The sequence below is a fragment of the Calidris pugnax genome, unplaced genomic scaffold (assembly GCF_001431845.1).
Source record: "Calidris pugnax isolate Ruff unplaced genomic scaffold, ASM143184v1 scaffold105, whole genome shotgun sequence".
Taxonomy (NCBI): Eukaryota; Metazoa; Chordata; class Aves; order Charadriiformes; family Scolopacidae; genus Calidris; species Calidris pugnax.
Window position 1 is genome coordinate 1,243,062 of NW_015090857.1, and position 23,840 is coordinate 1,266,901.

General features: G+C 40.1%; 1 protein-coding gene across 3 annotated transcripts in view; it reads right to left on the bottom strand.

Annotated features, from left to right (window-relative positions):
* PRIM2 (primase, DNA, polypeptide 2 (58kDa)) overlaps positions 1-23,840 on the bottom strand; it is a 118,218-nt gene that overhangs the window by 10,626 nt on the left and 83,752 nt on the right. For all 3 annotated transcript variants that reach the window (XM_014943944.1, XM_014943941.1, XM_014943943.1), the window contains 3 exons: positions 15,887-16,013; positions 14,667-14,749; positions 4,760-4,828 (listed from right to left, as the gene is read on the bottom strand). In XM_014943944.1, coding sequence (XP_014799430.1) covers positions 4,760-4,828; positions 14,667-14,749; positions 15,887-16,013 — 279 coding nt within the window. The remainder of the gene's footprint in view (positions 1-4,759; positions 4,829-14,666; positions 14,750-15,886; positions 16,014-23,840) is intronic.

Here is a 23,840-nt window from a genome sequence, read left to right on the forward strand (position 1 = left end):
GAGGGAGGGGTTTAGAGGAGCTTCCATAGGACCTTGTCTCTCTCTTGTGCTGCCAATAAAAGCTGTTTCTGCAGAAGCGCTGGGTGCCTGGGGGGGTGTGGGGGGGGAGAGGGGAGAGGGAGGGAGGGCAGGGGGCAGCGGGAATCAGCCCCCCCCAGGTGCCACAGCCCCGAGGAGCCCCAAAGGGGAGCCCAGGAGCCCCAAAGGGCAAGGAGCTGCCCCCAGGGAGCAGCCACCAGCAGCGGGGGGGCAGTGGCCGGGGGCATCTCCCCGTCCCCTTGCCCAGGGGCAGCCAGGACAGAGGGCTCCCTGCGGGACCCACGGACACGGCCCCACGCACAAAGCAGCACCCAGCCCCCACCACACGCACAGCCCTTGCCCACCCACATGGGACACACACACACCACAACACGGCCTGCAAGGCTTTGCTCTGCAACCCGCCCAGCGTCCCCTCCGCCGGGGACAGGGCTCGCCACACACTCCCCCCCAAAGCCTGGGGACAAGCCCACCCGGCCTCGCCTCCCACCGCCATGGGCTCCGCAGCCCGCCTTGGCCTCCCCACTGCACCAAAAGCACCCCAAATCACCCCAGAAGCCCATTCGGAAGGGCACTGTCTAAACGCCTCTTCAACAAGGTGGCCTCAACCACCCCCCCAGGACGCCAGTGCCAGGGGTTGGCCAGCCCCTTGGTAAAGGAAGGCTTCCTAACATTGGGTCATCAGGGAGGGGAGGGAGAGGAGGAGGGGGAAGGGTTTGACCCTGAAAGAGGGGAGATGGAGGTGAGATGAGATGTGGGGAGGAACTTCTTTGTTGTGAGGGTGGTGAGATCCTGCAAGTGAAGCCAAGGCACGCCATCAACCGAGGATCCTGAAGATATACAAGTCCATGGGACCTGATGAAATACACCCCAGAGTCCTGAAGGAACGGGCTGATGCCCTTGCCAAGACACTTGCCATGATATCTGAAAAGTCGTGGCAGTCAGGTGAAGTCCCTGCGGACTGGAAGAAAGGAAACATCCCACTCCTTTTTCAAAAGGGTAGAAAGGAGGACCCTGGGAACCACCCACCTGTCAGCCTCACCTCTGTGCCTGGGAAGATCATGGAACAGATCCTTCTAGATGCCATGCTTGGGTACATGGAGGACAGGGAGGTGATTCAGGACAGCCAACATGGCTTTCCTAGGGGCAGGTCCTGCCTGACAAACCTAGTGGCCTTCTATGATAGAGGGACAACTGGGGATGGGATCTGTCTGATCTATCTGGACTTCTGTAAGGCCTTTGACATGGTCCCCCACAACATCCTGCTCACCAAATTGGAGAGATACAGATTCGATGGGTGGACTGTTCAGTGGGTAAGGAATTGGCCAGATGGTCGCATCCAGAGGGTGGTACTCAATGGCCTTAAGTCCAGATGGAGAGAAGTGACAAGTGGTGTCCCTCAAGGGTCTGTGCTGGTCAGTACTGTTCAACATTCTTATCAATGATATAGACATAGGGATAGAGAGCACCGTCAGCAAGTTTGCAGACAACACCAAGCTATGTGGTGGTGTCGATACACCTGAGGGGTGGGATGTCATCCAGAAGGACCTGGACAGGCTGGAGAGGTGGGCCCAGGTGAACCTCATGAGGTTCAACAAGAGCAAATGCAAGGTTCTGCACTTGGGCCAGAACAATCCTGACCATCAGGACAGACTGGGGGGTGAGGGATTAGAAAGCAGCCCTGAGGAAAGGGACTTGGGAGATACAGATTCGATGGGTGGACTGTTCAGTGGGTAAGGAATTGGCCAGATGGTCGCATCCAGAGGGTGGTACTCAATGGCCTTAAGTCCAGATGGAGAGAAGTGACAAGTGGTGTCCCTCAAGGGTCTGTGCTGGTCAGTACTGTTCAACATTCTTATCAATGATATAGACATAGGGATAGAGAGCACCGTCAGCAAGTTTGCAGACAACACCAAGCTATGTGGTGGTGTCGATACACCTGAGGGGTGGGATGTCATCCAGAAGGACCTGGACAGGCTGGAGAGGTGGGCCCAGGTGAACCTCATGAGGTTCAACAAGAGCAAATGCAAGGTTCTGCACTTGGGCCAGAACAATCCTGACCATCAGGACAGACTGGGGGGTGAGGGATTAGAAAGCAGCCCTGAGGAAAGGGACTTGGGGGTGCTGGTGGATGAGAAGCTGGACATGAGCAGGCAGTGGGCACTTGCAGCCCAGAAGGCCAATCCCAGCTTGGGCTGCATCAAGAGATGCGTTGCCAGCAGGTCCAGAGAGGTGATTCTTCTGCTTTGCTCTGCTCTGGTGAGACCTCACCTGGAGTGCTGTGTGCAGGTCTGGAGCCCTCAAGCGAGGAAAGAGATGGACCTGATGGAGCAGGTCCAGAGGAGGGTCACGAGGATGATCAGGGGGTTGGAGCACCTCTGCCATGAGGACAGGCTGAGGGAGCTGGGGTTGTTCAGCCTGGAGAAGAGGAGGCTCCGGGAAGACCGATTGGCAGCCTTTCTAGTACCTGAGGGGGGCTACAGGAAGGCTGGGGAGAACCTGTTTACAAAGGCTGTCAATGACAGAACAAGGGGCAATGGCTTTAAACTGGAGAAAAGCAGATTTAGATTAGACATTAGGAATAAGTTCTTTACTATTGGGGTGGTGGAGCACTGAAACAGGTTGCCCAGGGAGGTGGTTGAGGCCTCATCCCTGGAGATATTCAAGGTGAGGCTCGACGAGGCCCTGGGCAACCTGGTCTAGTTGGGGGGTCCCTGCTGACTGCAGGAGGGTTGAACTAGATGGCCTTAAAGGTCCCTTCTGACCGAGATGATTCTATGATTCTACTGAAGCCAACAGCAAAGCTGCTGCCAGCGTGAGTACAAGATACAGTAGAAACCTGAGACAGGAAAATGGGGAGGAAATGCAAAGAGAGTCCTGAAGTGGACACCGCGTGCAACTGGTGCTGTGAACTTAGAAAAATATCATAACCTTAAACAAGTCTCCACTACAGAGTCATTCACAGTAGATCATACCCACGTACGCACTGTCATTTTCAAGACTTCTAGGTAACACTAACAGCTCTGCCCAACACATAGCAAACACTTACTTGGTAGAATTTTTACATAATTGAAGCTGAAATTCTCCACGTGAGCCAGTCAATTATTTCTAGGAAAATTTTACTGGGGATTGTTCACCTCTTTGAAGAAACAATAACCATCAATGTTATGCTGACCAATTCTTCAGAAATTTCCTTCGCTGAAAAGCTCTGCTAGTGATATGCAGGAAAACAAAGGTGTGATTGTCTGATTCACTGGCACCAGCTTCAAAGATACATCTTTTGACCAACCAATGAAAAAAAATAAAAAATTTACTAAAGCATATAGTTGTAGGACAAAAAAAGAAATAATTCCAAGCAGGCTGGTAACAGGTTTAACAGCAGAATGCTCTAAAACCGTCTGTGCATTCTGCTTTCTCTCACTGAAGTAAAATACTTAACAACAGCAGAGGAGAAAGATGAGTCTTAGCACAAGGAGCAAAGACAGATCTTTATATTAAATAAAGAAAGAGTGAAAAAAATAATGCTATTCTGCAATTTGCCACAGAAGAATGGAGAGCCAGATTTCCTAAAACATAACAGATCTTCGGCGCTGTGCCGATTTATCGTTTGGTGAATGTTGACCTTGGGGAAATATTATTTCTACTGAATAAGCCTTACATAGGGCATGTGTTATTTAATTTCAAATTATGTATAGTTTTCAGTTTCCTTTTTTATCATTTTCTAAGACTGTAAGACAGCGTTACTTTCAAATTACAGCTGCCAAAGCAACTGTATACTTTTCAGAGTATACTTTTCAGAGTATTCGGCTTATCCACATGCACACATATGATTGCTGGAAATTTATGGAGACAAACACATCCATTTAAATCAAATGTGAAAAGCAGTGAGAATAAAAAAGTCAATGGTGAATGTCTCTGGGTGGGTCATTAATCCTCATCCATATTTTTAGCAAGGCTGTTCCATATTCTGATGCTTGAAAGGGATGTTTCCATTTTTGGAGTTGTGGAGAGACTAAAGGTATAAGATGGGCCAGCGCTCCTCTTTTTTTTTTCTTGGCAGCAAAGAATCTAGAACCAATGGGTAAACTGGGTCTTTGAATCAAGAAATCACATAGGAGATGGACTGCAACCATTCACTATCTTCCAATTTTGTGGAGGATCTTGCTTTAATGTGTTGCAGAAACTTACGATTAAGCAAACAGAAAAGCCCTAAGAATGTTCATCTTGATTCAAAAACTAATCACACCTGACCAAAGACATGAAAAAATATCAAGTGAAAATTAACAATATTAACTATGTAAGATTAGTTTTAGTTAAACTTCTTAGACCCATTTTCTTTATTTTATAAGGTATATATCAAAATACCAAGCTTGCATAATGGGTTAAAAAAAACCACAATTTGTTTAAAAATGAGATATTGAAAAAGTTAAATGGCTTGAAATAGACAGAACCCAACAACGTTTACATTTTCAGCAAGAAAGCATAACCTTCTACTACATCTTGTAACGTTCAGGGTACTAATAACATTAATACTTAAATGCAGAAAATTACAAAAGAAGATTTGAAGCATATTTTAAATGACTGAAATGGAAACTACAAGGCAAGGCAGCTAACGATAGATGTGAAAACTGCGAACAGTCTCCGGTCTTTATTCACGATTTCCAAGGCCTTTCTCAAGATAATGCTGCTGACTATAGTTTAAGAAAAATTAGTAGCTACTTACATCGTGTGTCAACTCAAAGTACTTCTGACAGGCCAGCTGGTAATGCATGCCCTTCACCAATTCCAGGATCTATACAGAGGGAGAAAAAACATAATGGACTCAGAAGTAGCACGTGCACATCTCGTTGATACGTATCATGACAAGGAATTTCACAACAGCCCTGTGTGTACCTCGTGGAACTCCGCAGCACATGACACCTTTGACATGCCTGTATCTCACTAATAACTCACAACATTTATACATACTACCTTTTTTTTTTTTAAAAATACCCTGGCTATATTAAAAACAATATAAAACCACAGGAAAATACGCCCGGTCCTTAAACTGTAATTTCAATGCTCTTAACTTCAAGAATAAGTTGAATCTATATTTTGGTAATGTAATATAATTGTGACAGTTATTGTCAAACTATCATATTGCAACATCTCTTCCATAATTGCAGACATAAATCTCGTCATTCAAGTGGCTGAAGCATGAAGCAATCAAGGACACGATTTGTATTTTCATTTTCCACATTACCAGCTCATGCAGATGCAGAATAAAATACTGCTGTGCTCCCATCAAGAAAATTTAATGCAAATCCTTTAGACAAGTATCTGCGAGAGGGGAATGCTTTTACCTTCAATCAGATTTGTCCTGTTTGAAATGAAGTTATTTCTAGTCAAGCTCAGCAGAATATGTGAGTGAATAGCCTGTTTTGAACACCTATTAGGAAAAATCATGCCATCTTTTGTAAATACAATTTGCTTCCCAATTCTACTTCAGGTAATCTCTTCTGTGCTGCATAAAGTCCCATTCTTATCACCAGAATGCAATGCCAGTTGAAATTTTTTTAAAGTTTCATCACCTCCTCCCTCCTTTTATACAATCAAAATGTATGCTCTCTCGGCTTATCCAGCGGAGAAAATTGCTGGAATTAAGAGATAGCCTCAGTGGAAGGAAAAAGAGTTTTCAAGAAATGTTAATTTCAAGCCCCTTTCCCAAGGTTGACCTTTATGTCAAACACAGCAATACACTCCTGCTTAAGTCCCTGCTGTACTCATTATTGGATGCCACCTTGTATTTATTGACAGATGTATAAATAAATTACATTTGCTGAATGGATAAAACCAGCAACACACTGCCAGGAAGGTACTTAGCCGCATTGTTTCTCTGTAATAGCCCAGCTGATTACATTTCTGTCCCTCTTGCCACTTCCTGTTACATCTTCTGGAAAAGATCAAGGCCAAGGCCAACGAGGCAATTAAGTCTGAGATCTGGCACTATCTCTGTGTGTGTATATATACATAGTATTTTTTTTTTTACATCCTCCTTCCTTTGAAATTGACGGAAAAAATTAGTGTCACGTGAAGTAGATAAGGATTGAAGAAAACTCATTTATTCTACACGCTTCAATTAGAGTTTGCCTTATGCTTTCCCCTGCTCCTTACTATACCATGCAAAAGAGCTCTCTCTATTTTTAAGTAAAACCACAATGTACACGTGTACCTTTTAAAAAGTATTTTTGACACAATTTGGAGTAGTGGTCAGAAAACCTATATGCCTGTTGGGGAGTTGAAAGAAACACTCGTAAATGTCCTTTAGCATTCAGACTTTTCAAAAATTATTTTTCCAGCTGAAATAAGTGCACTAATTTCATCTAGTTCATAAATAGTTTAGGTTTTCTTAAAATTATTCTTCACTTAATCAAGATTATATCTAAAATAAAGTTCTCCAAATTCAGGTGTAAATATACTCTCAGTCTCAGAAGCTTAAGTGAGCAAACAAAAACTTCAGTATGGAAAAATTCCGAGTATAAACCCCCAAAATTTAAAAGGATTGAGGTTCTCTTGTAACTGAAGAGAACTTTTTGAAAGAGCTAGTCATCCCACGATTTGTTGAACTCTTCAGTCACAGACCACAAAGGTGTAGTTGCTTTTTGTATCCATGATGTCATTATCCAACCGTCCCGAAGAGTGGAAAAGACAAGGATTACCAAAGGTAGCTTTTTGACTTATTAACTCCCAATGATTCACAGGATGCAAGACGAAGCTGCTGCTGTCTTCTCTGACAGTTCAGCATAAAAATGGCAACTTGAAGTGACAGGTATCAGAAGAGGGGTCACTGACCGACACAGCACAGGTGATGACAGAAAAAAAATTCCAATTTTGTAAGAGAGATTATTCTGAGCAAACTATTCTGAAACCATGCCTGTTTAAGCCCTTGACCCATCCTTGGGAAAATCTTGACCCACCTGTAAAGTAGAGGACTTTGTTGAATCGATACTCCTGACATATGAAAGCTATAATGGTCATGTTATCAGTTGGCTTTGAGGGACTTCCAATTTTTACAGAGCAACCATGTTATTTTGCAGAGGTTTGATCTTTATTGCCCAGCTGCCCTGCAGTTTCACCAAGGAACTACTGTCCCGCTCCCTCTAGACTCCTCCCAAGTCACCACACAGATTTTTCTGCTGTACTACTGTGAAGACACATACCTTAGAGAACAGCTGTTAGAGGAACCTCTACCAGCATTCTCCAGAGAAGTTCGGTAACCTGGTCTTCACACCGCTTCTTTTCCCCAGCATTCAAAGAGTGTTCCATCAAACAGAACGCCCACCAGAACTGACCAGAGACTTTCATCCAGTTTGTTAAAATTATTAACAACTTACAGTACAATTGCATTGGCAGTCATCTTCTTACTCCTGGCTCCTTGGCCCTCTCCACCACATCACCTCCCTGACTTTGAGCGGTTGGCCAACTTCAGCCAAATTTGGCAGGTAGAGATGACAAAGCTAGACGGTTCCTCCATGTTGATTACAAGTTGTGGTTGGGTGGAAAAGCCAAAGCAACATTTGTGGCTCATTCAGGGAAAAGCAGTTATGATTCAGCTCCTGCCCGTTCCGAGAGGCAGCCAGAAGGCAGCCAAGGTGGCACATACCTAACTTTGAACCAGTCCCATCACAGGGGACCAGATTCACCTTCTGCATACATGGTGGCGCTGAGGAATAAGGGGCAGGTTAAACATATCCAAAGAAGAACAGGTTTAGTAGATTAACTGGCTTCAATAGGGAACAAGTTGCCAAGAGAAGAAACAAACAAACAAAAAAAAAGGTTAAAGATTGCAATAGAATGGAGTCAGCTAGAAAGGAGTCCTCTGTGGGAGAGAAACTAACAGCCCTATATTTAAATAAAACAGATTTATAATTCATAATAAATATTACCTTTCCTGTTGCATTTGTGCACATAATGAAAGGAAGCTTGCAGCTGTTTTTTCCTCGTGTTCCCCAGAAACAGACCTCCACTCGAAACTACGCTAATTCACAGCAACAATCTTCTGCCTCTAAGACATTTACAGTAAATTGCTTTATTTTGCAAGTAAAGGGACGTACTCAAGGACTCTTTTTGTTAGTTCTTCTGTGCATTTTCTCTTGCTGCCATCTGCAACTCGCTCTTCTGATGTTGCTTTACTGACTACTAATGAGGTGAAGATGATGTTTGGCAGCTGCACGCAGCCACCTGCTTTAGAGATCCTCAGCATCCAACGCCGAGATGCTGCACAGCAGGATGGTTTGGGCTCTGTAATTATCCATTGTTATTTTTACTTACCCAAAGTGAGTTTGTTTTATTTGAAAACTGCCGAATTACCTTATATTTTCAAAATGAAAATCTTCCTACTGTAGAGTCAGTTGAGTCTGACTCATTTCTGACTTTCTTTTTATTTCAGAGGTGACCGAAGATACGACTGGGTGCAACTGCTGGAGTCTGTCTCCATTCCACTGGAACACATTCCAGTTTTCTCCTGTTTCCAGTCCGTTTGTGGCCACCTCAGCCTTAGGTCCTGCACCAGGACTCCCCAATGCTTCCTGGTCAATATGGGAATCTGAACTTTTTTGGAGATTCCCTTTGTATTTTAAAATTGGTTTTGAAGGTTTCGTGTTTCTAATGTATACCCGTATAGTACAATGCTCCAAATTGAAGCTGTGTTTTCCCTCAGGGACTCACTCACAGGCTAGAAATTCATTGTTACAGCTTTGCCAGAGCTCCTGTTCCTTTTATACTCTTTGACTTCTTCTGTAGTGTAGAATACTTGATCACACAGTGCTCAGCATTGCACGTGGTGATATTTAGGGCACCATAAGAGAACAACTTCTCCCCTGCACCTGTCAAAGACCAAAACCTACTTGTGTTATATTACACTTTAGAAAGGTAAAAGGAAGAGGCAGTTATGATCCAGAAGAAGGTATTTTATTAGCGTCTCGTAAAAACACCTGTATTTTCTCCTCCATTTTTCAGGTACAGGTTTTCTAGCCTGAAGTTCTTATTTAATGTACGTCAGTAAGGAACTCATTAAATACTTCACAGAGGACTAAGTGAAATGTCCGAATGAGAAGCATATGTCAATATGTGCCTATATTTGCTGCAGCAACCCCTGGGCAGCTTATTAAATGAAGACAAACATTAATTTAAACTGAGTTAATAATTGTAAAAGGAAACAGCTCTAATGCTGGTTGGTTTTGTTTGCTTGGTTGTGGGCTATTTTTCAAAGCTTTATACCATCTACAGCTGAAAGTCAACGGTGTGAACATCAGAGGCAAGAAGGGTTAATGCACCCGAGGATTCCACTTCTCTAATTTCACATAGTTCCAAAATAGCGCTATAGAAATGTATGGTTTATGATTACAAAATTTTTTGGCTAATTTTCAGTGACAATTTTTCACTCAACTGACAAATCCTGTATGATTTTACAGCCCCCTATTTTAAAAGACAGTCAGGTATGAGAGATAACCCACATTCCTCTGGTGCAAGGAAATGCTGAGTCAAAGCCTCGACTGTTATCAAGTATGAAAGCAAGTATCTGAAATACTTCAAAATCAAAAAAACCCGTACAAAATTAATAAAATTGAAGTATTTGCTTCATGTACATTCTAAGTTTGCAACATAAGAGCTTCAAGAACAATGAGCTGCAACATTTTTCTTTCATATGTTCATTTTTTGTTTTCCTTTTTTCTCATCCTGAACTGTGTGTTTAATCCCTTTGACTCTTTTGGTGGGCTTCATTTTTCCTTCTCTTCTAAATAAAAATTTCAGGAGTAGTTTAATACACCATAAATGGAAGCTGCTGAAGTGTGAAGACACAGCCCCTGATTCTGTCCACCCACTCGTGCCATCTGAAAACAAACCTCATTCCCCCTCACCTTCCCCAGGTAAACCTACGGTTAGGTAATTTTTTACATCTATTTTACCATGTATAAGGAAAGGAGTGGAAACTCAACAGGCAGGATGAACAGAGAGAAGTGCCTTCCACACCAGCAGGGTCCATTGAAGCTAATTAACTGCTCCCAAAACTAAAGTCTATGATTTGACTAATTAATTTAAGTACTTCTAAATTGGACGCCCTGAATTAATGCTGTTCATCTCTCTAACAACAAAAAAAACCCATGCATTTTAACTCTACTTTTCATATTATTTGTTCTAAAAGGCACATTTGACTAAGCACCTGCACAGGTTGCCCAGAGAGGCTGTGGAGCCTCCGTCCTTGGAGATACTCAAAACCCATCCAGAGAGTGTCCAGGGCAACAGGCTCCAGATGACCCTTCTGGAGCAGGGGCATCAGACAAGATGATCTTCCAAACTCAGCTATTCCGTGATTCAATAATAAACACTCTCAACAGCACCTGTCCATACATGTGAATTACCTCCTTTTGCTGGTTAGAATGTAAAATCCAAACTTGAAAAGATATATTTTCCAGTTCAACTTTTAATCGTTTCCAAATTAATGAAACATCTACCTTATGTACTTTCAAATGTGTATAATGAAATGCATTACATGCTCTTTGATATTCTTGCAGCCTTTTATTATCTAACAGGTTAGCTGCACTTCTCACCAAGTTTCTGCATCTCTCAGCATTCTCTCAAGTTGCCTTCCTATGCTGGTTTTTTTTTGGTTTACTGTCACAAGCCTACCCATCAGTCCAGCAGTTCAACATTTACCTTTCTTTTTTCCTTATCATTACTTATATCAGATTTTTTCACAGACCACTCTTATTTAATCACATACAGCCTTCTTAACGTTACAGCCTCACCTGACAATAGCCTTATACACCTTCTGATTCTAATATTTGTTTCAACTTTGCAGCAATAAAATGAAGATTAGGAAAAAATTTAGTAGTCTGAAATACCATAACTCAAATTTTTAAAATAATTAGTTTTAAGCCATGTCATGTTAAGATGTTGTATGTCATCTTAAGATGTGAAGCCACGTCACGTTAATACTCCACAGTATTATACCCACTGCTGGTGTCAGTGATACACCACAGCACCAATAAACTCACACTAAAAGAGTCAACAGGGTTGATCAAGAGATGTAATATCAGAGCAATCAGAATAGATGGGAGCTTTAATATTAGAAAAGAAGGTTTACTATTGGTTGGTTAAATTTGTATCTGTTTAGTTCAGGTGTAAAAGTAGTCCTAGAGAAATCAATAAGCATGTTCATACTTGAAAAATAAACAAAATACAAGACAATTAAACAAGGCACACATTTTAGCTGAGAAACTATGAAAATGTAGTGTCAAAATACAGGGTCTAGAGAGTAAGTCAGAGAAAGCAGAATCTCAGATAAAATGAGGGAGATGTACTCCTAACACACAACTATATCAATAAATGTTCTCCGTCTATAGAAAAATACGTAGAACCTTTAAGCATTCATATTTACACGTATCAACCCCAGACTGTCACAAAGGTCTCCTTGAATAATCTTAACTTTCAAGACTTTTACACTGTCCACTTTGAAAGATTTAATAATTTCAAAGCATTTACAGGTTTTGATAAATTATGGGTTTTGATAAAAAAACCCCAATAGCTATCTGAGAGATTTTGGACAGTGAACAAGGAGTCTTAACCCACCACTTGAGAAACCTGAATGATGTACAATTTTTAAATCAAAGGTATAGTCCTTTTTTAGAATTTCTTGGCAGCAAACGTGTAAGGGTACCCTGTTTTAAGACTTGGGTTTTAAGCAGTTACTTTAATGGGGAAAGAATCCCACCACAAAAATCCACGAAAATCAGTGTTTTAAGTAAAAATATGATCTTTGCGAAAAGAGGTAAATTAATACATGTGAAGTGCCATACAATATCATCATCCATTAAAATTTTATTAGAGCCACAAGTCAAAAAAGACAAGGCTTAGATTTGCTGAAAGAAATTTTAAGGAACTTTGAGCATACCAAATTGCGCTGCGATAATAAAATGGGTATTGCATGAGGTTTGTCTATATCAAGTGTATCAATTTTTGTATCCATTTTATATATTTCCACAAAAAATACCAACTTAATAGAAGATCTCTTATTTAATATCTTAACTAATAGAGATCTCTTATTTAATCAGAGCTTACAAAAGCACTATCATGAAGATGACTGATGTTGAAACCCCAGTAAACTAGAGATCTCTTATTGAATCAGAGCTTACAAAAGCACTACCACGAAGATGACTGATGTTGAAACCCCAGTAAACGTTAACACCAGGGTGGGGGAATGTGTGGGGTAACCAAGCAGGGAGAGAGTTCTAATCTCCTTGATCTTTAGAAAAACACAAACAAACAAAAATCCCATTAACACCAGGGTGGGGGAATGTGTGAGGTAACCAAGCAGGGAGAGAGTTCTGATCTCCTTTAGAAAAACACAAACAAACAAAAATCCCCCAAACCAAACCAGTATCCAGATCCACTAGAGGATGTCATTTACTGTCTCACCTGTGACACCATCACACGTATTTATTGATGATTTATTTATTGATGATGCACTGATTTCACGCACTGTCTTTCATTGAGTGGATGTGAGATTTCCACTCGTTGTCATCTTTCACTGAGTGGATGTGAGATTTCCACTCGTTGTCAAATCCTGGTAAACTGTTATAAAAAAACCTGCACCTTTTGAGTTTGCAGTCCTGTGCACGTGGCCACTTGAGTGTCCACTTTGTCCAGAACAACACATTTATCCCTACCACGAATCATGCAGAGAGAACAGAAGAAGCGTTTAGGTACATGTATCAATCTGGTTTTGACTACACAGAAGGGAATTTTTCTCTTAGTGACAACCAGCTCGTCTAGAGCATGTGGAGCAAGAGAAGACACTAAACGAAGTCACATTTGAAGACAGCAAAAGAATTTTGGAACAAAGCTAGGAACAAGCATAAGAGGCCTTGACTCAGGAAAGACGTATGATTTATTAAAATACATAGCTGAAAGGTCAAGCTCTGAATCAGTCATTAAATACAGGAATCTGTGGGGTCATAGGGAAGCCCTCATTTGATCTGGAGCTAACAGACTCAAAGATTCAAAGCTCACCATTTCATCAAATGTCAATTTTGAGGCCCAGATACTGGAAAAGCAACTATATCAGGCTTTGAACGACTGACAAACCATCCACCCCTATTAACCATTCACTGACTGAAGGGAAAACGACATTTCTGATACTCAGCAACTATCCCCAGCATCAGAGAAGACTGAAAAAACCTGAAGGGTCCTGAACTGCTATTGATCATGCAAATGTTACTGGACCACACAAATGAAGCAGTAGCAATAAAATCTCTTTGAGATCTTGGAGACAGATGTGAACCAATCAGTCCTCTTCCTCCTACTCCTGAATATCTCAAAGACAGTCTGCTGCAAAAGATCAAGTTCTGGAAATCCAGCGACAGCCCATTTCTTTTCCATTTGTTTTAATAATTATTAATTTTTGGGTGGAGGGTGGTTTGTTTTGGTTTAAAACCAGGAGAGGCCACTTCAGGGCCCTACACCCCAACTGCACTTAAACTGTCACCACAAAATTCGTGGAGAGCACAATGTCTGTTTTCGGGCAAAGCAAACACTGATGGGGAGAGTTTTCTTAAGTCCCTTTTGATAAGAAAGACTAAGACTTCTAGTGAATCCCAATCCTACTTCACAGGGATATATGTCAGATATATGGAAGACAGTCAAATGCTTTTTTTATATGAACCAGGAGAAAAGAAGAAAAATAAAAACAAAAATAAACCCCAACCAACAAAACATTTCTAGGGAAAAGTCCGGGTATTCCAAGAATTTGTCAAGAATGACTAGGAGTGAACAATAAACACTTTAAAACTATTCCCTTTTACTTTGTACCTTAATTATTCCTTCGAAGGGAGACTACTTTAAATGGAATTTTCACATTCTTTTTTATCTAGTCCAACACTCCGTTGAAGCCTGACAAGCAGTTGTGACGCTCCACATGAAGTAAAGATGACAACTTAAAGCAAGTTCTTTTTCTGTGGACCTAAAGCAGGTTTTTGTTGAACTGTCTCAAAGCTTAACTCTAACCCATACATCTTCCTCCAATGAAGATGATGGCACCCTTTTCTAGTCTTTATCTCTTGGCAGAGCACACAATGGGAGTCATAGTTCTTAAGTATACAGCTATTTCTGCGTTGTCCCTGCTATAGAAGACAGGTTCTCAATTTAATGTTACGTTTTAAAAAGCTGCTAAAAATCTCTGCTTAATTTCACCAGGCTTTTCATGTCCTTTTGTTGTTTAGGGGAAGTTAGTGCAATGCATGATTAAGAATATATGTTTTTTAGAAGTTACTGCAAGAATAAATTCTCCAAAATATTGCCAGATTAATTTAAATTTTTCTGTGTCCCAGCGCAGTAAAACAAAAAAACCCCAAAATTCTGCATTGTATCCAGCATAGTAATAAATCAACTCATAATATTTAACAACAAAAGGTGATGACAATGATCAAAACATCAGTGGGAGCACTGGGGCCAGAAAGTCAGGATTCTGGTAAGGAGAGACCCTTCGCAAAGCACATTGACAAATCACATCCAGCATTTCTACTCAAGTAGAAAGTGAAATTGAAGAGCGGTGCCTTATTAATCAAAAAACACCAAACAAATTGACTCCTTACCTGGGCTATTCCACTGGGAGGGATCTTGTACGCCTGCAGCTTCTGCTTCAGGAGCTCGGGATCGCTGTGGCGGAACGGGCACCCTGAGAGGGAGAAGGATGCAAGCTCACCAACAAGGCTCTTCACCCTGGAGTTAGCACAGTAAGGCACCCAAGAGACCAGCTAAGCTCTTCCTAATTGTCTAATAGCTTATTAATAAGAAAGTTAATTGCCCATGTGTACAATTGCTTTATTTTTTTTAAATTATTATTATTTTTTAATAATTACTCCTCTGCACGGTTATCAGGGCCCCACAGGCTGAAGAGTTACATAAAATATCCCAACGTAAACAGGCCTCAATTCACATTCACTGACAGGAAAAGGGTTTTAGTTAGTTCCATCCTAAAAATGATAGCGCTGTGGAAATTTAATAGCTGTGGGGAAAAAAAGAATATCAGGAAAAGGCAAGTGATGAGAGCCAACTGGTCTTTAAAGCATAGTTCTTTGTAAAAATATTACTTCAGAAATGCCTTCGAAAGTTCCACCAGCTTAAATGGAAGTGAAGGCAGGGGGGAGTTTGTCCCAGAATTAGTTTTAAGATAGAACTGAATGAATGACTTAGTCCTAGAATCACAGAATGCTATGGGGTTGGAAGGGACCTCTGGAGATCATCTAGTCCAACCCCCTGCCAAAGCAGGGCCACAGGACCCAGAGCAGGTTGCACAGGAACGTGTCCAGGTGGGTTTGGAATGTCTCCAGAGAAGGAGACTCCACCACCTCCCTGGGCAGCCTCTTCCAGGGCTCTGCCACCCTCACAGGAAAGAAGTTCCTCCTCACGTTTAGGTGGAACTTCTTACGTTCAAGTTCGTGCCCATTTCCTCTTGTCCTGAGAATAACGATGGCCAAGTCACTGCATGTTTTCCGTATTTAGCTGCACAGAGGTAGAGGCTTTAAAGCACCCTAGCAAACTTCAGCATTTCTGTACAACTGAATTCGTATTTCAAAACGCCTCTATCTGGTCTCTTTTTAAAGCATCTATACATTCACAGTCTCCTTGCACTGCATGACCCAATATACAGAAACCCAGAAGTTATCAAGTGTGATCTAAAGAGAACAATGCAAAACCACTGTGGCTGTAAAATTAAATATATAATTTAAGAGACTATAGGAGAGAATAACTTCTCTAGCCAAGGGTTTCCACTGTTTTTAAATTATTTACTTTTTTTTTTAAAGGAACTCACCATGATAATCCCCTTGACTTGGTGGATTGGACATGATAATCTTCATGCAGCTGTATGGGGTATAATCAGTTCTCTTTCCTTCTTTCCCATAGCTGTGACGAATGCTGTAAGCATAGCCCTTGTCAAACTAAATAAAAACAAACAAAAATAAATTCTTACATACCACGCCAGTGATTCTGTCTGCTCTGCAAACAGAAATACTGGGTAACGAAATAAATCTTCCAAACATATTCAAAATGAGAAAAGTAAAATCTGGGTTGCTTGCTGTTAGCTTTGATTGCACGGACCTGTATATGCACATATATGTGCTTTAAAGACACATCACAAGAGGCATGTGTAACTGTATTGATTTAAGGTCTTTTCAGCTGATGTGGTGATCACTTTAAAGATAAGATGATTTAAAGATCAAAATCACGTTAGCAAACGGAGAAAACATTTTAAAAAATTAAAATCTTTTCTAAATCTCCATAAACCGTTTGCTTTATCAGGGCAAAAAATAGAAATATAGATTTCCTTACTCTTGTTCTCCCAAAGCATAATGCTTCACCTATAGTTTGTTTCAGCAGTGAAGTTCAATTCATTAGATTCTAGAACGGAATATACTTTGCTTGTACAAAAGAGAAAGATTCTAGCAAGTCTCTTTTGTCTACTGATAGACTACCAGCTCCTCCAATAAAATGAAATCTTCTGAAGTAATATAGACATAAACATTTATTGTGGCAGCTCAGTACAGCACTATCAATACATCATTTTAGGTAAGTCCTGTGGAGAACATTCAATGACACGAGTTCATGTTACTTTATATGTGGGAATAGGCGACAAAACCTGTAGTAGAAACAGAAAATTTAACATACAGATTCCATTACATTGCATTAGCTACTGTAAGACATGAAGGAACATTTGTTCAAATAACACACTTCGAGTTCTAAGAAAACCAAATAGGAATGAGAGCATCATATTTAGAGTTACACACACTCAGTCTCTCTTCTCTTCAAAAAAGCTGTAACAATACCTAAAAGAACAACTATGCTCTTGCTTAATTCAAAATTTTAGCCTTAACCTTATGTAAAGTTCTGTGTCTGAATATAAACAACTCCCTTAAGAATGTATGTTTTCTTCTCAAAAACCACGTGAATTTTTTACTGTAGTATTTTACTAATATAAGACAATGTAATATAATGAGAAAAATCATTCAAGCATACAGCTGGTAACACTACTACTTCAAGGATACCCTCATTTTTACAGATAAAAGTTGTCCCCTGTTTGGCCTGTGGACTTCCAAATAGTAATTCAGAATATTCATATACCTATGGAACACCTTCAAGCTCCTAAAATATGCCTAAAATAAAATAGAAAAATAAGGATACTTTTCTTCATATAAAACACTTTTTAATGTATTTGAAAAATATAAATGATTGGAAATCCAAAACATAATATGCAAATGCATAATAAATGCATGTAAAAATATACACAACCTTTGAGAATAAAAATCTTAAATTGCACCTGACTCTGGAAGAGCGAAAAAGAAACTTCTCTATCAAGATGCTGCTCATAATCAAGTCAAAGTATCAGGAAGAGTAATACTCAGCACTCCTTCCAAATAACATTTAAGACACCAAAAGCTCTGAACAAACATCAACTAATTAATCCTTACTGTGCATTTGACAAAGTGACTTTATTTTAAAAGATTAAAAAGAGAGGGGTGGGCTGGGGAGAGGAGAGAGAGAGAACACATAGTGTTGTGTCTCCCAGCACAGCCACGGGCAGGATCCAGCACGTGGGGTCAACCCTTTTGCCCACCAGAGGACAGAACTGGTTGGTTCAACAGTAAATGAAGACTATTTTTGCTAGCAACAGGAGAAAGACTCTATGTACTGGATCACCTACTGCTGGTAAGACTTGAGAGCAGGAATTCTCTGCAACTTTCTAACAGTATGGCCCACATCTCAACTATCTCAATTATTTTCCTCTATTAAGCTCTCTCGAGCTTTCCAAAATCTGGAAAAGGCAGTTATAATTTACATGCTGGGTGGATGGGCCATGGCTTTGGTAAGGGAGAAAGGGATCAAGAAATATGTCTCTTAAGCAACGAGCTGGTTCATGCCGTTCCGGTAAGAAGCTGAGGCAAAACCAACCCTTTAACAGCATTTTTGTCAAAACCTTCCATGTTGGAATATGCAAATTTTGCGATTAGCAGCAGTGTGAATTTTTGTTTTAAAAGACTGCCTGAGCTTTAAAACTTGATCTTGGAAGATAACAAAGTTTTTTGAGGACTTCTCCTTCCTCTGGGCACGGCTGCGGGATGCACACGATGGTCTGAAGGGTTGATGGGTGACAAGGGGGTAGTTGTGAGTTTTTATGCCTCAGTATTTGTTGTAATGAACTAAGGTGTCCAGTGCATGGTACCACCTGTCCTAACGATGATGCTGGGTATCCCAAAAGGGGTGACACTAAGGCTCTCTTAGATGACATCTCCCTGTAAGAAATTAAGCTCTTAGCACTGATTAATGGGGCTAAACTAATAGTCCAAAGCCAGAATCAAGGAGACTGTGGGACAATTCACTGGGTAGAGATGAGTGTACCTTACCATGCATTAACATTAACTTGTATTTTGCTTTTATGTGGTGCATTAACATGAGTATCAGACTAATGCAGATTAGTTTGCCTTATCACTGTTAGTTTAAGACACACACTGTATTAGACAGCCTTTACTAGAAGACACGCAAGTTATAACTTAAGATATAAGTAAGAAATAAAGATATTAAAATACATATAAAAATTATAAATTTGCAACTCATATAACCTAATACCAGATCACTATATTCCAGATAGGAATTTAACGAAATGCTATTTTCAATAAATTCTGATGACATAAATGAACACAAGATCTTTGGCTATGGAATGAGGATGCACATCAAATGGACCACTGGGCAGGTGCCTATGTTCTCCTTTGAAGAAAAGCTTTTGTCAAGCAAAGTAGGGAAGGATGGGTCATGTGTGCCAAATAAATAGCAGTCCCATACAACTGAATATACTTTCAAAAGAGAGCAACAACAAATGACATACCCAAGGCATGTCAGCCCCTGCAGAGTAAGTACCACGTCAAGGCTGAGAGTTACTTTCCTTACATCGCTTGCAATTTTTGCAGACTAGTATCTGGCAGCAGAACTAGGTCCTCCATAAATTTTGTTAGCAATTCTGATATTCAGCGTGCATATTAGGATGGAAAATAATTTGCTGACAGGTCTTTCAAGCCCTGCGTGCTGAGGTTCAAACTTCTGCAAAACTTGCACATTTCAGTGTGACTACTTTTAAATACTCCTGTAAGTTTTTATGCGTTTATTCCTTACAGTACTGGGAGATTTATTTATTTGAAGTCTAACAACTAAGCAAAATGACTGCAGTAATTTTGTCTAGCTTCTTGGCTGACCACCAGATTAGTTCCAACTCTGCAAAATTCAAAGTAGTAATGGTTTAACACCTTTTTTTTTTTTAAGCAGCTATTGAGTAATTTCCTGTCTAAAATTGTTGAGCCTGTACAGATAACAGCTTCAAATTCAAAATTTATCGCACAATCTCGTGTATCTTCTGAAATAATTGGTTCACTTTTTCATCCCTTTTCTAGGCAGTCACTCAAATCATTACTGTTGACACTGCTTAGTTGGCACATCTTTTTCCAAGCAACTTTTTAGAAAAAAAAAAAAGTTCACTCTTAAAATAACCTCAACTTGAGGTTATCTTTTCCCAACCACGGTTGTCATTTAGGAGCACAAATAAACGCTTCTCCCTCTGCCAGCGACAAAAAGTCTTAATTTATCCTAAATTCTCAACCTGCAGTGTGATTTCTATGCTTTAAGGTACAGATCAGAGACATCAGCTAAAATTGAGCTGGAAAATTCTAACATGCAGCAGTCATTATAGACCGAGTCATATCGAATACAAAGAACTTCTTCCCTCTGATTTCAGGTTTTCCAAACCACGTGAGGCAAGGACTGCTTTTCCTGGAGATGGCTCCATCTCCCACAAGGAAATCAGAAAAGTTTGGATCAGTGGAATTTCTTGTATACCACCCACATGAGTATAAACTGAGTGGCTGATGAACTGGTTTTTGGGCTACCCCGGGACCACTCATGCAAAAGTGTGACAATGCAGGCTTTCATTTACAGTAGCCTAACCTTGCCTTAATATAACTTTGCCAAATATACAATTTATGTACGCTATTTCTCCGCACATTTACACAGACCAAGACTTTGAGCCAGGAAAAGTACAAAATAAAGCACAGCAGGCTGCCTTCTGCTTGAAGACACTGCAGCAAATTGTCAGCACAACACATCTTAAAGCCATCTCCTGTAAGAACATGATATTTCTTAGGCAAACGCTTGGTCATCTACGAAAGATTTTAATATCTACTTCAAGACATTGCAAATTTCTTTCTCTAAGTTATCAGTACTTTTTTTATATATAGTCTGTTGATGCTTCACGAACACTATACTGAAAAAATTCAGATACAGAAGGTGCATTCAAAACATATGGTGGAAGAGAAGTTTCAATTCGGATCCGATTGTTTGGAGTAAACAACGAAGGAGTTGCTTGCAAACAGACTGAAGCCTCTGAACAAGAACCTGGCACAGGGAAGACTGCTGTTTTGCAAACTGCCACTAAAATAAAGTTTCCACGGGTAGAACAGCTTGTGGAGGTTATAAAGGTAAATGCCACTTTAAAAAACAATTAAAAGCATGTAAATTTGTGACTTCATTTTAATGCTCACCAGTAAGAGTAGAAAAAGAAAAAAACTAAGATATTTTTATTATACTTGATTCATTTCTGCTTCTGGTAAATTGAAATGTCTTTGTGATTAAAGAATTATACAGCAGCCTTTGTTTAAAGATTATTTTTATAGAACATGATATGATTTCCTTAGCATGACGTCCTGTCTTTTTAGTATAATACCACCTATACATAGCATTTTTCTTGGATAAAAAGATAGATATATTTGAAAGAAATAAATGCTTTCCATATTATACTGCACCCATATCCCAGTTCTTTAAGGGCTTACAAAGCCTAAGTCATTTCACATAGTACTCTGCAAATTATACTTGTCATTTTCTCTAATATTGTTAATATTTCTAAAAATTAAAACTTAGAAAAATATGAAAATGCTACATATCTCTGAATATTGCTGTTTTGATATTCCCAAGAATCATTAATTTTCCTAAATACTTGCTTAACCTACTGCAAAATTTTCAGTGAGTAACTCTACGAAAAAAAAAAAAATCTGAGAGAAAGAACAGCTGTTTTAAGGCAAAAACCAGTTGTGACAATTTCCCTCACATCAGAATTCCACAAACAAATTAACACACGATCTTATTGAAAATACTGACAGCTTCATGCTAGCAGTTCAGAGTGTTACTGAATATAGAGGTGTAAATTCCTTGTCATTTCAAATGAAACAACTACACACAGAAATAGTCATGTTTATGAATTCTAATCAAAAATGAGGAAAGTGGAAATTATAGCAAGAAAATAAATATTTTAGATGTAATCAACACTGAACAGGTGATGAGAACTTCTGTTGCTTTGTTTTTAAATAAAAGAAAATATTACATCTTATTTTAAACAAGAATTAAACAGCTGCATTAAAATGGCAATATTTGACAGCACCATAAGAGGTGCAATGCTTTTCTTATGCATCTATAAAAATACGCCAGCACTTTCCTTCAAGTAACAAACGAACACTGAATAAACCTGATTACTGTAAACGTGGTTTATTTTCAACAGATTTCTGCAGACCGTTCTTTATGGTTTTAAGGAATGCCTAAAAAAAGTCTTTCTAATATCAGAGAACAATCTCGAATTGTTTATTAGATGTTTATTCCATAACATACTCATTTAGAAAGTTTAATATGAGATGAAAAAACAAATATCCAATAATCAATTTCGAAACCAAGGAATCTCATTCAGTTAGGAAAAAAAAACAACCCCAGACCACACTTGTGGTACTCCATGAATTACAAGCCCACCAAAGCCTTTCAGATTTTTCTGCTGCTGTTTTTCAATCAGTGTTCCTCACATCTCAATATTCAGAGAAATTAACTGATAGAACTTGGAAGTGTATCTTTCAGCAAAAGGTAAGCAGTAAACTAAGTGGGTTACTCATTTCATCAGAAATGGCAGACAAGAGGATAAGAATCCCCAAAACACTCAATGGCAAAGAGAAACCACAGGAGGCATTATCACTGAAAGAGACCTAACAATGTTAACAGATTGCAAAGTAGACAGAAATTTGGCATGTGGTGCAATAAAAAAACTACTAAGAAAGTCAACCAGAAGTAGAAGAGTAACTAAACGTGTGCATTTATAGGAATAAGATTCAACCCCAGACATCTAAATCCAGACGTCTCCCAGTATTGTCAGTGGAGGTCAATGCAATCAGAGGAGGCTGGGGAGCAATTCAGTTTACCCTAACGTAGGCACCTAGAGGCTCGTTAAATAAATCATTCTCTAGACACTATTGACTGTATAGGCTAGATCTCTATTGATCATAATGGCAGCTGAGGATTCCAGCTGAAAAAATATGTGTACCAAGGAGAAAAGAAATTCAGTAAGTCTGTATCAGAATTGGGAGAAATCTATACTTAGATATACACCACTGCAGCACGTATTTCAGGTTTTCAGATAAGATGGATGAAGACTGGCCAGGTACCCCTGCAAAGTCCAAAAACTAAACTCCTACTGCTTATCCAAGCTCTATCAATACTCTAAACAAGAGTGCTCTCATATGATGCTCTATAGTTTTGCTTGAGCGTAGTCAACATGTAATGGATTTGCAGTCTCGTGTAGCTCATGATCTATTATCCAGTAGCATGCACTGTAACCTGTATCAGCATGTACAGTAAAAAAAAAATATAAACATTTAGGGAAGAAATAGAAAAGAAAACTGATGCCAGCATGGAGACGCATCACTTTGTGCGGAATCCTGAAATGTAGCCCCCTGGACTCTGGTTATTAGATAAATGGGCACTAAAATGCAGGAGTGGGACACGAATGCACCCCCACAGAGGGTTTACACACACTTGCTCATCGCAACATCTTAAGGCTGTGGGTGAGAAGATGGAGGCATTCAGCAGCCCAGACTCCAACAGGCCAAAGTGGTAGCCAAATGGACTTCTGAATAGTAACAGAAGAGAGCCACTACTCTCCACTCCAGCTTCTACTCTAGATATTTGTGATACCTTTTGCTTCATTGAAAACAGTCCAATGTGGATATTAGACAGAAAATTGTTATCATTTAACTCAACAGTCCGGCACGGCAGGCTCCTTCATTCTAGTAACAATAATTTTCCTAACACGGAAGGTGGAAGAGCGTGTCAGAAAGCAAAGCTATCCAAGCAGCTAGAGCACAAATTGGAAATTTAGCAGGGTGTGACGACTCCCGGGTGGCTGGGACAGCAGAAGGGAAACTCACAAATAAGAGAAGGTCTGAGGAAAAACTGTCTCAGCCATTTCAGGCAAACAAAATCAGCAGGACCTGCCTCACTTTGAACAGGACTCTTGGCATTAAAAAAACCAGACACGCGTTCAACCACAGCACCAGAAATGAGTCCAAAGGAACTGTGCATATTGAGCTGTTCTTGAAGAGCTCTGCTGCTGGCACGGGCTACAATTCACCTGTGCCAGGGTGCTCCCAATTGCAAAGAGCTCTACAGGACGCTGGAATTAATCCAAGGAAGCCTGACTCATGATCCACTACTCCAGTTTTACTTAGTACATCCCTCAGAGAGCCAAAAGACCTGAGCGAGTTCACCACAAGAGCTGAATTTCTCTGTCTACGCATTGTTTTCCAAGAGCGACCATCTCCTGACACAGCAGAAGGTATCAGGTGCTCACTCAGTGCTTTGTATTTTACACGCTGGTTGAACTACACAGCATTCCCTATCTTTGAAGGAGAAACCAA